Source organism: Leptonychotes weddellii, chromosome 3 (assembly GCF_054177405.1).
Source record: "Leptonychotes weddellii isolate Sample4059 chromosome 3, ASM5417740v2, whole genome shotgun sequence".
NCBI lineage: Eukaryota > Metazoa > Chordata > Mammalia > Carnivora > Phocidae > Leptonychotes > Leptonychotes weddellii.
Window position 1 is genome coordinate 109,163,905 of NC_138371.1, and position 14,422 is coordinate 109,178,326.

General features: G+C 35.0%; 1 protein-coding gene across 8 annotated transcripts in view; it reads left to right on the forward strand.

Annotated features, from left to right (window-relative positions):
* PAN3 (poly(A) specific ribonuclease subunit PAN3) overlaps nt 1–14,422 on the forward strand; it is a 130,608-nt gene that overhangs the window by 6,308 nt on the left and 109,878 nt on the right. For all 8 annotated transcript variants that reach the window (XM_031016898.2, XM_031016894.2, XM_031016895.2 and 5 more), the window contains exon 2: nt 14,275–14,396. In XM_031016898.2, the coding sequence (XP_030872758.1) occupies nt 14,275–14,396 (122 nt within the window). The remainder of the gene's footprint in view (nt 1–14,274; nt 14,397–14,422) is intronic.

The window sequence follows — 14,422 nt, forward strand, 5'->3', positions numbered from 1 at the left end:
TTTTTTTTAAAGATTTTTTATTTATTTATTCGACAGAGAGAGAGATAGCGAGAGCAGGAACACAAGCAGGGGGAGTGGGAGAGGGAGAAGCAGGCTTCCCGCCGAGCAGGGAGCCCGATGTGGGACTCGATCCCAGGACCCTGGGATCATGACCTGAGCCGAAGGCAGACGCTTAACGACTGAGCCACCCAGGCGCCCCCCGGATTTTTTACCTTTTAAATTAACCTTCTATTTTGCGATAATTAGAGAGGCACATGCAGTTGTAAGAAATGATACACAGAGAACTTGTTGTACCATCACTCATTTTCCTCCCACTGTAACATGTTTCCTAAGTGTAGTACAGTATCACAACCAGCATTGATTGATACAGCCCACTCATATTCATATTTCTGTAATCTGATTTGCATTCGTGTGTGCCCACACATGTGCAGTTAGTTCTGTGGAATTTCTTGCGTATATGTTTGTGTACCTGCCGACATAGTCCAAGACATAGAACAGTTTTATCACCCTCTAGTAGCCCTTTTGTAACCCTCCCTTACTCCCTCCCCAAACTTGGCAACTACTAATTTGCTCTCCTTTCTGTAATTTTGTCATTTCAAGAATGTTTAAATGGACTTACGTAGCATGAAATCTTTTGGGATTAGTCCCCCACGCCCCCACTAAGCACAGTTCTCTCAAGATTCAGCCAAGTTGTGTGTATCAAGAGTTCATTTGTATTTATTGCTGAATTTTTCTGTTTTTTAACTCAGGAAATTTATTATGGGACAGCATTTTTTGGTTTGCTTTTCTATAGGCATATCTACTTTGTGTACAAAGTGATGAACATTTACAGTAACCCAGAAATGATATTTTAAAGATTTGTGCTAGGAGCATTTATTGACAGACTTGAATATTTATTTATATATTTTAGGGTTGATTTTCACTTATTTAATTTTTTTTTAGTTACAAAACTCAACTGTTTTTTCTTCTTTTTTTTTTTTTTTAAAGATTTTATTTATTTATTTGACAGAGATATAGCGAGAGCAGGAACACAAGCGGGGGGAGTGGAAGAGGGAGAAGCAGGCTTCCTGCCGAGCAGGGAGCCTGATGTGGGACTCGATCCCAGGACCCTGGGATCATGACCTGAGCCGAAGGCAGACGCTTAACGACTGAGCCACCCAGGCGCCCTCAACTGTTTTTTCTAAAAATTTCCATTGGAGCAGTAGTGTATAAAGTCAAAGGAGACCAATCTCCTCATCTTATTATCTGGGGTTAATAGTTATTAATATACTGCTTTTGCGCTCGTAAAGGCTCTACTTCCAAATACAATTACATTGAGGGTTAGGGCTTCAGTATATGAATTTTGAGAGAAAACAGTTCAGTCCATAATTTGTGTGTGCATGCACACACACTTAAGTTTTGTAGCAGTATTTCTCATGTTTTTTTTCCATATTAACTTTATATCCTATTTATAAAATAGTTTAGTCCGAGATTATATAAGTGGAATATGATAAAATACTTGTTTTATGTACTGTTTTCATATAGCTGTTAGAAAGCCAATATATACAAGTACAAAGATTTTGATTTTAGTGCTCTTACAAAATCAACTTTGTGATCTTAAACTAGTCATTTAGTCCATGTGGAAATAATGTTTCTTTATCTGTAAAATGGGAGAATGGGGTATGGAGTACATGATGTCCAAAATGCTTTTAGCTCTAAAATGCTCTGTGTTCTAAATGTTCATGTTCTAGAAAACAAATTACTTCATGTTTGATCTTTAGATCCTCTTCCCCTCCCAACAACTCTTAAAAAACACTGACTGCTCAGCAGTTTAACATCCAGTACAGGGAAGGGCATGTTGATCTCACTAATCTTGGCTGAGTTAATTGGCATGTAGATAACAATCCTCTTCCTTAAAAAAGCTCTCCCCTTTTTCGATGTCTGTTTTGTTATCTATTTTTAAATATTTTTAATATTTAAATAAATAAATAATATTTAAATAAATAAATAATATTAATTTAAATATTAATTTAAATAAATAAATAAAGAATATTTTAAATATTCTTTAAAAATAAAGTTATTGTTCCTTTTTTTTTTTTTTTTTTAAGTAAACTCCATACCCAGTGTGGGGCTTGAACTCAACCACCCTGAGATCAAGAGTCTCGTGCTCCACTGGCTAAGCCAACCAGGTGCCCCTGTTCCTATTTTCCTAAAGCTAGTTTTTAATTACATTTTTTATTATAAAAATTCCAGTTTAAAAAAATAGGAAACGTCTTGTTTTGGGAACTAGAAATGTAATACATGCACAGTTTAAAAATTTAACACAAAAGGGTACCCAGTGAAAAATAGTCTCCCTCCTTTAGTTCCCTGATTCCTTTCCAAAAGATAGTTACTCTTTCTAATTTATTATGTATGCATTCAGAAATACTCTTTGCCTGTACAATCATTTATATGTTTCTAGCACCTTCCGACACATATACACGTGTGCACACACACGGAAGCACTTTGAATTTTCTCATTGAATTGCGTATCTTGTGGTTTGTTCGACATTCACACACAGAAATCTACCTTGCTCTTTTTAAAGGCTGCATAATATTCCACTGTATGTTGTATTATTCTCTTTAATGGATATTTAGGTTATTTATAGTCTTTTATTACAAATAATGGCACTAAGCTGTTGTATCTTAATGCATTATGTACATTTATACATAAATTCACACAAAATATATGCACATATGTTAAGCATATAGAATCTTCAGTAATTTGGTTCAAACTTGGTACGTTAAAAAAAAATTATGTAGACAACTGCCATATGATCTCACTTATATGTGGAATCTAAAAAATCCCTGAACACAGAGATACAGGGAACTGATTGGTAGTTGCCGGAGGTGGGGAGTGGAGGGGTGTGAGAAATAGATGAAGATGGTCAAAAGGGACAAACTTCTAGTTACAAGATAAATAATTCTTGAGTACGTAATGTGTAGCAAGGTGGCTATAGTTAACAATATTGTTACTTGGAAGTTGCTAAGGCAGTACATCTTGAAAGTTCTCGGCATAAGGAAAAAATGGTAACTGTGTAGTGATTGATGTTAAAATTAACGCGGTAATCATTTTGCAGTATATGCAAATCTAATCATTATATTGTACACCTAAAATGAATATAACATTCCATGCCAATTATAGCTTGATAAAAAAATCTGTATTTTACACATTATTAGCTGAAATAAGATATTTGAAATAGTCATCCATATCAAATCTGCCCCAGCAAGATTTTTTCCCAGTGGCTCACATATCTAGAGATAGTTTTATAAATCACATCTTTTGCAACTTAATAGATTAGTATTTGTTAATACTTGTTGGGAAATTTCATTTGTATATTTAATAAAAGACTAGTGTTATTATTTAACAGTCTTTTGTTGTTTATCTGCATTTTTGATATGGTTACCTTAGGGTGTTTTCATAAATATTAGGTAGAACATGACAGAGCTGGAAAAACGGGAAAGGACTTTAAAAATTATTAGATATAACTTTCTTATTTTGCTTATCTGTTCCTAAGCTTATTCTGTCGTTTAATATTGCTGTTCCTGAATCTGACTGTATACTTGATTGAAAGGATGAGATCAGAGGTGAAGAAAAACAAAATGGAATCGGGCCTCTTAAATTCCACGAGTGACCTTTTATGGCTCATAGACTTTATGGCAATGTCAGCTATCTCTGAGGAAGAGTCTTGACAATGATGGGACAGGGTATTTTCTCCCTACTCTCAAGGCTTGGAAAAATGATAAAGGCAGTTTTTAAAATAAAAATTTTAGCTGAGTCCTCTGGTATATATTATAAAAAGATTTAATGTAAACAAATAATGTATTTGAAAAACTTAGATTTTGGCAAACTTTCAACTTAGTATAATTAGGTCTAAAAGTGAAGATTCATTAATTTTATTTAATTATTTGATTAACACACATTTACTGAGCACTTGCTCTGTGTCAGCTACTGTTTAGATTCTTGGGATATGTTAGTAACCAATAAATGAAATATTCCTTCCTTGTGAGCCTTCCATTTTAATGGGTAGTGTGGGCAGTATTTGTAAACATAACCCCCAAGATTTTATAGTATGTTAAAAGATGATAATTGCTATTAAAAAAAAAAAGCCAACTCTGCTCCTAACTTCTCAATAAACTATGGGTTTGGATGATCTTACACTGATACTTTGCACAAGGAGTAAGCTGGTTTAAGAAACACAATTTCTATTATTAAATTCTCATTTACTCTACTGAGAAAGCAAGAACAGTGGAAAACTTCTCAAAACATTTATTTCTTGGCAGATTTTGATTGCATAGAAAAAGCAATTATCTTGGCACAGATCCTAAACTGGAACGGTCTTGTTGGAAGACATTTTTCAATTAGTAATCAAAGGGGCAGTGCTAAATATTAAATAGCTTCACCTGAGAATCCAATTTATTTAGTTGTTTATTGTCAAGTTTGTAGCCAGTGTACCTTGGAAGAGCTGTAGTATTGTAGTGCTCCTCAGAGTCCAGTGTTTACCACAGTCTTACTGTATTGCAGTTCCTCTCTGATTCTGGAAACTAAGTGATAATGTATATCTTAAATTTTCAGTTCCAAACAGTGTACTATGTATATTCCAGTGTGAAACACTAAGATCTCAGCTGAGCTCTTGTTAAGCCACTTTGATCTATGTAAAATTGCTGTTTCAGGAATTTTTTTTTTTTTGGGTCTTCCCATAGGCCTTGCTGTGTCTATCTTGGTGCAAAGGTGTGATAACTTTCATAAGGGCCAGTTTGCCAGGTAGAACTTACAGTTTTTAAAACAATGTCAACTTGCCTCTGGAGGTATATTTTATGCAGATGACTACTTAGTAAATATGATATAGTATATGTATATTCTGGGCACTGATTAGAGAGTTTAATTATCAAGCTTTTTTTGAACACTTTCGTGCCAGGTATTATACTGGTATCAGGGAATGCAAAGCTGTGTGGTTCTGGCCATTTATGAATGCGTAGTCTAGTAAAGGATTTTGAAATGTATAAATTTTGGCATAGTATGATACCCTATAGGTATAAAGTTGTATAACAAACTCTATTCAGGGATATTTTGGAAGGTCTCATAAAGAGGGAATATTTGAACTATTTTTTGAAAGATGTATGAAGCATACCTGGTAGAAAAGAAAGGCATCTTAGGCAGATGAAAGGACACTGGTTTTGAGAGACAGCATTGTGCATGCTTTTGTTCTGTAGTCACCTGATGTGGAGAAGAGGCTATATTATGGAGAATGGTACCAGATGATAGATTGTGTGGCCACATTGTGAAGGCCCTTGTAGGCTGTGCTAAGTGAAGTGATAAGATCTATGTCTTTAAGAGATAACCATAGGAGTTTTTGGCTTCCAACGATGGAGATAGGGAAACAGTTTGGAGTAGCCTTATGACAGTGGAAGAGAGAAATGCCAAGGACTTGATTCAGGCAAGTGGAAATGAAATATAGGGGGCGCATTTGAGAGCGATTTGATGAAGCAGCTACTTTGAGAGGGTAGATGGGATAGAGAAAGGAGTTAAGGATATATCCTTTAGCTTAAAAGTACCTGACACACATGTACTTGAAGACATTTAATAATAGGTGGTTGTAAAGGTGAGTCTGAGTTTGTAGGAATGGGTGAGAGGAATGTAGTGTAGTGATTTTTGGTGCCTTTCAAATAAGTTTGTTCTTGTTTCAAATTTCATCTCTGGCACTGCCACCAAAATAGGCAATAATGATATATATCTTAAAGGACTGTTGAGATTGTGTGTATAAGCAATACGCGGCAGCTGTTATTATTGTCTGTCTCCCTGTCTGTTTATCTATCTATCTATATCTAATCTGTCTCTCTGTCAGAACCAGAAGTGAATGTTTCAAAGCAAGAGGATGAGAGCTCAAGAGGCGAAGATTGGTCTAGGTAAATGGCTAAAAAGGGAAGTACTTAATATTCTTAGCCCTTTATTACCTCAGTTGGGTGTGGTTTAATACTGTTTTCTACTTCTATTGTGAATTAGTATAAAACATGTTTCTAGAAATTTTCCTTTTACCTGTATGAAGATGCATGATGATCCGTACTCCATATATAAAAATCCTTATAAAAATTTCTGAAGAGCTTAGTGCTAGGAAGTGTTTTTGCTCTAAAAAATTGGTATTTGTTATTTTACTAGATGAGTATTTTTAACTTACATTTTTTCCTCTTTATCTTGGCTACTTAGAAACTTCTTAATTTCAACTAAGATACTTTTTAAAGCTTATGTTTATTGGTTTAGTAATCCCCATTTAATCTTTTTTTTTTTTTTAAAGATTTTATTTATTTATTTGACAGAGAGAGACAGAGCGAGAGAGGGAACACAAGCAGGGGGAGTGGGAGAGGGAGAAGCAGACTCCCCTCTGAGCAGGAAGCCCGATGCGGGGCTCGATTCCAGGACCCTGGGATCATGACCTGAGCTGAAGGCAGATGCTTAACAACTGAGCCACCCAGGCGCCCCTCTCCCATTTAATCTTTTATTTTTATTATATGTCTGTATTGGGGGAGGGTGATTAAATAACAAATTTATTGTCTCACAGTTCTGGAGCCTAGAAGCCTGAGATCAAGGTGTTGGCTGGGTTGCTTTCTTCTAAGGGTTGTGAGAAATAATCTATTCCATGCCTCTCACCAAGCTTCTGGTGGTTTGCCTGCAGTCTTTAGCATCCCTTGGCTTGTAGAAGCATCACCTTGATCTCTGCTTTCATCTTCACAAGACATTCTTCCTGTGTATGTGTCTGTGTCCAGATTTCCCCTTTTATAAAGTCGTAAGTCCTATTGGTGTCAACTAACTAGAATTTAAATAAAAAATTTGAAAAGGAAAAAAGAAAAAGAAAGGAAACTCATAGTGAAACCAGAAAAAAAAAGTCATACTGGATTAGGCTTCACCTGAATGACCTCATCTTAACTAATTACATTTTCAATGATTCTTTAATTTTTTAAAGGTTTTATTTATTTATTTGACAGAGAGAGACACAGCAAGAGAGGGAACACAAGCAGGGGGAGTGGTGGGAGAGGGAGAAGCAGGCTTCCCGCGGAGCAGGGAGCCCAATGCGGGGCTCGATCGCAGGACCCTGGGATCATGACCTGAGCTGAAGGCAGACACTTAATGACTGAGCCACCCAGGCGCCCCTCTTTTATCATCTTTTAAAGATACCTATTTTTAAAAAGGGCTTAACTGTAAATAAGTGTTTATACAAATGTGCTACTAGATTAGACTACCAAAAAAATAGAAGTAGTCCCAAATCTCAGTTAACAGATAATTTAGATGGGTAGATGGTACAGAAACATGTAAGAATTTAAAGGTTTAAATAGTTGAAGACAGCAGTAAAAGATAGGTCAAAGGAAATGTATATATATTTTTAGTCAAATGAATGGTATGGTAAGAGGTAGAGGTTTTAACAGCTTGGAATAATTGGGCAATGCATTCTAGAGACAGGTGAAGAGGAAAACATGTTTATGATTACCTAAGAGACAGGATGCTAGGCACTTTGCATAGGTTGCTTCACTTGAGTCCCTACCACAACCCTGTGAGAGATGGTATTGCCTTCTTTTTCAGATGAAAAAATGAAACTTAGAGGATTGTTTGCTCAAGGTCCTACAGCCAGTGAGTGGCAAAAGTAGGATTGGAACTCAGTGTCTCTAATTTCAAGTATTTTTTTCTTTTCCACCATATATCTGGGTCTTGAAGAACATAGAGGGGTGTGTGTATGTGTGTGTGTGTGTGTGTAGGTATAGGAATTTGGGTGTGTGTGTGTGTGTGTATGTAGGTATAGGAATTGATGGTACTCCATATTGTAAAGTGTAGACTTTCAAAATATAGTGAGTATATCATTTTGACTGGAGGAGGGAGTTCAGTAATGTTACGATTATTATAAAGATCTTTTTATAATAGATGTGTATGTGTATATCTATCTATTTTTTAAACTTTGATTACACTATAATCTTTGGTCTTTTGGAAATATCTGTGTATTCATTTTCCCCCCGATGGATACCCAGTTGTTTTAAGTCTATTTATTGAATAATTCCTTTTTTCTCCACTGATTTTATAAAACAGCTTTATTGAAATACAATTTACATGCTATAATCACCCTTTGTAAGTGTGTACAGTTCAGTTTTAGTAGATTATATTATAGAGTTGTGCAACCATCAGGATTCTTACAAGATACTGTTTTATTGTTTTTTCATAATTTTTCATTGAAGTTTGCAGAGTAGATGGTATGAATTTCATTTTACAAGTAATGGTATAATCTACATTTTATAAGCATTTTGCCCAAAACTTTGTGGCTAGTAAGTGGCAAAACTGAGACTCAAACCTAGTACCTTTGGGAAATGATGGATTGAGAACAGATCGTTGAGGGCTTTTTAATGTCAGACTGAGAAGTTTGGATTTTATCACATAGGGTAAGCATTGCCAGCATCTTGTCTATGATGCTCTCTTTGGCAGAGGAAAACCACTCAGTATTTTCAGAGGTCACTTTTTGTAGTGTGTTCTATGGAATTCTATGGGCCCAGCACGCTTCCGCTGCGCCACTCTGCTGTTCTTTGGAATTCTAGACCCTCAAGGTGCTCCATGTAGAAAGGGTTCCTTAGGTACATTTGGGAAGTACTCTATCTCCTTTTTGAGTTGTCACAGTTCACATTGTAGACACAGGCTCTGAGAAATTGTGTAGTGAAGAAATTGGGTTTACTTTTACTTTCCCAGCCTTTTCCAAATTTACTTGACTTCAGAATTCCCTTTGGGTAACATTGGTTTATTCTGATGTTTTTGGAAAGTTAAACTCGTTTCATCAAGAGGGGACAAGACTGAAGAAGAAGGAGAACATTTATTTAGTTAAGTTGTGAGGATGGGTTTTTGTTTTTTTTAAAGTGGGTTATCATCATACACATTTATATGGTAACTGTTGACAGATGTGTAAGTTCTGATTCTTTAGGTACTGTAAGATCCTTTGGTTCAAAGTTTGAATGCCTCATTATCATTTTAGAAGTACAGGCTTGAAATTTCATCTTTTGATTCTAATTCCCTCTCTGAAAAACTGGAAGGCAGTTGCATGCAATCGAGAGATTGCCATTACATCCCAGTTCTGTCACTTACTAGCTTTGGGACATGGGGCAAGCTTTCTCATCTCCCTAAATCATTTAGTTTGCTTAACTGCACAATAAAAGTAATATCAACCTTGCCACAGTTGTCATTCAGACTGAGGTTCATATCTACACAGTGATTGTTGAATTGCTTATTATTCTGTGCAGATTCAAGTTATAATAATAGAGATGATAATAGAGCTTTCATAGAAATAGTAAGCTTTACTTATAGTGGATTGCAAACTATTATTCCATAGAGATGGTGTAAAGTTTACTTAAAGTGGATTGCAAAAATAGGGGGTTGAAGTAGTGAAAAGTTAATTATCTAGTCTTGGTAATTAAATTCTCTAATGTGTCTTATGCTTATGTAATTTAAACTTTAAAAGTACTCTACACACCTTTTCTGTTTGTGCATCTCATAAGGTAGGTAGGATATGGGTCTATTCTTAGTAACTTAAAAAAAATTAGTATCTTCATGATGTATACAGAATAGAATAATGTATCATAGGTTAGTGATTTTCCTAACTACTCTTGGAAGTATCAAATCCCATTCTCTTCTTTCCAAAATAGGAAAAGTTAAGTGTAAGTATATATGTGGAATTTTTTTTCTCCGCTTTATTGAGATATTGACATATAACATCTGTAAGTTTAAGGTGTACAACGTGATGATGTGATACAAGTATATACTGCAAAATGATTACCACATGGGATAGTCAACACTTCCATCGCTTCACATAATTACAATTTTTTTTTTTGTGGTGAGAACTTTTAAACTACTCTTCTAACAGTTTTCAAGTATATAATACAGTTTTGTTCATTATAGTCACCATGATATACATTAGATCCCCAGAACTTACTCATCTTAGAAGTGGAAGTTTGACCGACATCTCCCCATTTCTCCCACTTCCCAGTCCCTGGCAACCATTGTTCTGTTCTATTTCTTTGAGTTTGGCTCTTTTATATTCCACATAAGTGAGAACATACACTATGTCTTTCTCTGACTTATTTCATTTAGCATAATGCCCTCAAGGTCTATCCATGATGTCAAAAATGTCGGGATTTCCTTCTTTTTTATGGCTTAGTAATAGTTCATTTTGTGTGTGTGTGTGTGTGTGTGTATGAATACATACACATATACATATGTATATACCACATTTTACACATATATATTATCTATATAGATATCACATTTTCATTAACCATTCATCTGTCAATGGACACGTAGGCTGTTTCCATGTCTTGGAGTAATGCTGCAGTGAACATGGGGGTGCAGAAATTTCTTCAAGATCGTGATTCCATTTCCTTGTATATATACAAAGTAGTAATCCTGTCTTATCTATAGGGGATACAGTAGGCCTTTTATATGCAGGGGATACAGTCCAGTACCCCCAGTGGGTGTTTGAAATTACAGATAGTATGAATCTTATATATACTATACTTCTTCGTATATATGCATACATACCTATACTAAAGTTTAATTTATAAATTAGGCACAGTAAGAGATTAAGAACAATAATAAAATACGACAGTTATATCAATATATTGTGATAAAAGTTATGTGAATGTGGTTTCTCTCCCTTTCAGAATATCTTATTGTACTGTTACCCTTCTTGTGATGATGTGAGTTGGCAAAATGCCTACATGATCAAATGAAGTAGGGTGAATGATGTAGGCATTGTGACATGGTGTTAGGTTACCACTGGCCTTATGATGATATGTCAGGAGGATCATCTGCTTCCATGTGGTTGACTGAGGTTGACCATGGGTAACTATGGAAAGTGAAACCTTGGAGAAGGCAGGGGGAGGGGGGAACTACTTTACCCAGAAGTAAGATTGCTGAATCATTTGTTCTGTTTTTAATTTTTGAGGGACCTCCATACTGTTTTCAGTAGTCGCTGCCCCAGTTTACATTCCCACTGACAGTGGTCAAGGATTCTCTTTTCTCCATGGCTTTGCCAAAACTTGTTACCTCTTATCTTTTTTTTTTTTTTTTTTTTAAAGATTTTATTTATTTATTTGAGACAGAGAGAATGAGAGACAGAGAGCATGAGAGGGAGGAGGGTCAGAGGGAGAAGCAGACTCCCCGCCGAGCAGGGAGCCCGATGCGGGACTCGATCCAGGGACTCCAGGATCATGACCCGAGCCGAAGGCAGCCGCTTAACCAACTGAGCCACCCAGGCGCCCACCTCTTATCTTTTGATAATAGCCATTCTAACAGGTGTAAGGGGATATTTCACTATGGTTTTAATTTGTATTTTCTTGATGATTTGTGATATCAGGCATCTTTTCATGTGCCTGGTGGTCATCTGTGTGTCTTCTTTGGAAAAATGTCTATTCAAAGTCCTTTGCTTATTTTTTAATTGGATATTTTTGGAGGGCTATTGAGTTCTAGGAATTCCTTATACATTTTGGATATTAACCCTTTATCAGAGAGATGGCTTGCAAATATTTTTTGTTGTTTCATAGATTGCCTTTTTATTGTGCTGATTGTTTCTTTTGCTCTGTAGATACTTTTTCATTTGATATAGTCCTACATGTTTATTTTTGCTTTTGTTGCTTGTGCTTTTGGTGTCTCATTAAAAAAATTCTTACCAAGACCAATGTCAAGTAGCTCTTCCCTGTGTTTTCTTCCAGTTGTTTATAGTTTGGGTCTTTATGTGGAATGTTTAATTTTTTAACCCTAATTACTGGCCATGTTTAACCCTCTCCCTTCCTCCCTCTTTTTTTTTTTTTTTTTTGTTAAGCCCAGTCAGTTTTTTCTTTGTTAGGGAGCATAAAGTTTCTTCTGTCAAAGTTGTGTATTCTAAAGGAATGTAAACCAATTTTAATATAGTGAGACTCAATCACTACCAGAAATTTGGTAATAAATTAGGGCAAACTATATTTCTAAATGATAAAGTATTATAAAGGATGGGATGTTTATAAGATTGTTTTATTGTCCTCTGACAGTTTAATATTCATTTGTTTTGCAAGTATTTTGTTATGCTTAGGTGCTTATTTTTAGTCCAGTGGATCTTGCTTAAAATCTACTAAGGTAAGACATTGACCATAGACACTTAAATTCTGGCAAGTTCAATAATAGTTTTATTGTATTAGCTTCTATAACATAGGAAGAAAAGAGAAAATTGGATTTAAAATTTTAAAAAATTGAAATAAAAATGCTATATTAAAAATAATTTAACTCTGGAATTGTACTCTTATTTTTGAAAGCCATTTTATTTTATTAGGAAGAGATGCTATAAGGGTTTTGGTGGAATATAGGAACTTCTCCCCTTATGGATTTCTCTGTCGTCATCATCGTTATAAAAATAACTACATTATAGAAAAGTAATACGAGAAAAGACTGATCTCTCCCATTCAATCAACCAAATAACATGAGATTAAAATTTTGTGTGTGTGTGTGTATATATATATGTATATATATACAGTCTTATAATCTGTGTGTGTATATATGTAAGCACACTAATTATACTATAAATAAAAATGCATTCCCTTTTCATTTCACATTGTAAACAGTTATGATACATACCATTATTTATTAACCTTATTTTCTACAACCTTTTATTATGGAAAATTTTAAACTTTGATAAAAGTAGAGAGGAGAATATAATAATCCCCTATCACTCAGCTTTAACAAGGACCAGCATTTTGCCAGTTTTATTTTGTCTCTCTTCCCAGTTTTTGATTTGCTAGAGTATTAATAAATCCCAGACATTAATTATTACGATTTGTTTTTTTTAAAGTGGGTTATCATCATACACATTTATATGGTAACTGTTGACAGATGTATAAGTTCTGATTCTTTAGGTACTATAAGATCCTTTGGTTTAAAGTTTGAATGCCTCATTATCATTTTAAAAGTACACATACCATTATAAATTATCTTTTTGTAATTATAAAAGGAATACATTTTAATTGTGGACATTTTGTGAAATAAATCTTAAAAATAGAGACTAAAAATTACCTCAGATTGCTTTCCAAGGAATCCCTATGTATTAGTCTGGGCCACTAGAATAAAATTCCACAGAGTGGATGTTTTATAAACAACAGAAATGTGTTTCTCACTATTCTGGAGGCTGGGAAGTCCACGATCATAGCACTGGTAGATTTTGTGTGGTGATTGGTGAGAACCTACTTCCTGGTTCATAAATGGGTACCTTGTGTTTTCACATGGTTGAAGGGGCTGGGGATCTCTGTAGGTGTCTTTTATAGTATTAATCTCATTCCTGAGGGCTCCGCTCCCGTGACCTAAACACCTCCCAAAGGCCCTGCCTCCTTTACCATTATCTTTGGGGGTTAGGATTTCAACATAGGAATTTTGTGGTTATACAGAAATTCAGATCATAGCACCCTATATTCAGCCATCAGCATTTTGTTTAGTTTTCTACTTAGTTGGGGGTTGGAGTGGTTTCAGTGGTTCTCAGAGGCTATGCCTAGAAGAGGACAATCTATTTTGAGCTTAGCTGATTTGTAAAGCATACAACTTTGTACTTAACTGGCAGCTTGGAAAATAGCAGCATTCCAAGTAGTTACAGAGAGATAGCATCTACAACAGATTGTCCATTACTTTGTTGATATATCATGGATTGTCCTACTAGTTATAATCATTCTGTATTCACCTATCCCAAAATCAACAGCTTATCTGTATTCCTGAACTCTATCTCATTGCTACATATGCAGAATAGTTTTTACTGAATTATGAGTTAATGTGAGACTGCTGGTCTGTTTCATAAGATAGGTTAAGAGTTTAACAGAATTTCTCAGTACTGAGAAACTTAAATCTGTTTCTTTTATGAAGGTTCACAGGAGAAATTGCAGTGTTTTATATTCTGTCTTCTTGCAAAGATAAAGAAAGAAAATGATGAGAAAAAGAAATGACAAGTGTGGTTTGTTTTTTCATGTTATGCTTGGTGGTGCTTACATGACTAATATAAAATAAATACTTTATCTGTGGGAAAGAAATCAGTCAGCTTGAGCATTGATGAACAGATTTTTAGATCTGAGCCAATTTTATTTGGTCCTGCCTTTTGTTATGAGCAGATAAATAAAAATAAGTGTGACAGAGATTTGAGACTTTAAAATTTATTTAGAGATACAGAAACTATATCAATATTTTGTGCTTTTAAATAATTAAAATATTTGAATTTTCCTTATTTTTCAGTTCCTGGAATAGATGGAGGTGCTTTAACTGATACGAGTCTCACAGATTCCTATTTCAGCACCAGCTTTATTGGAGTCAATGGATTTGGAAGCCCAGTGGAAACAAAGTATCCCTTGATGCAGGTATCTTTAGTATGAATTTATATGAC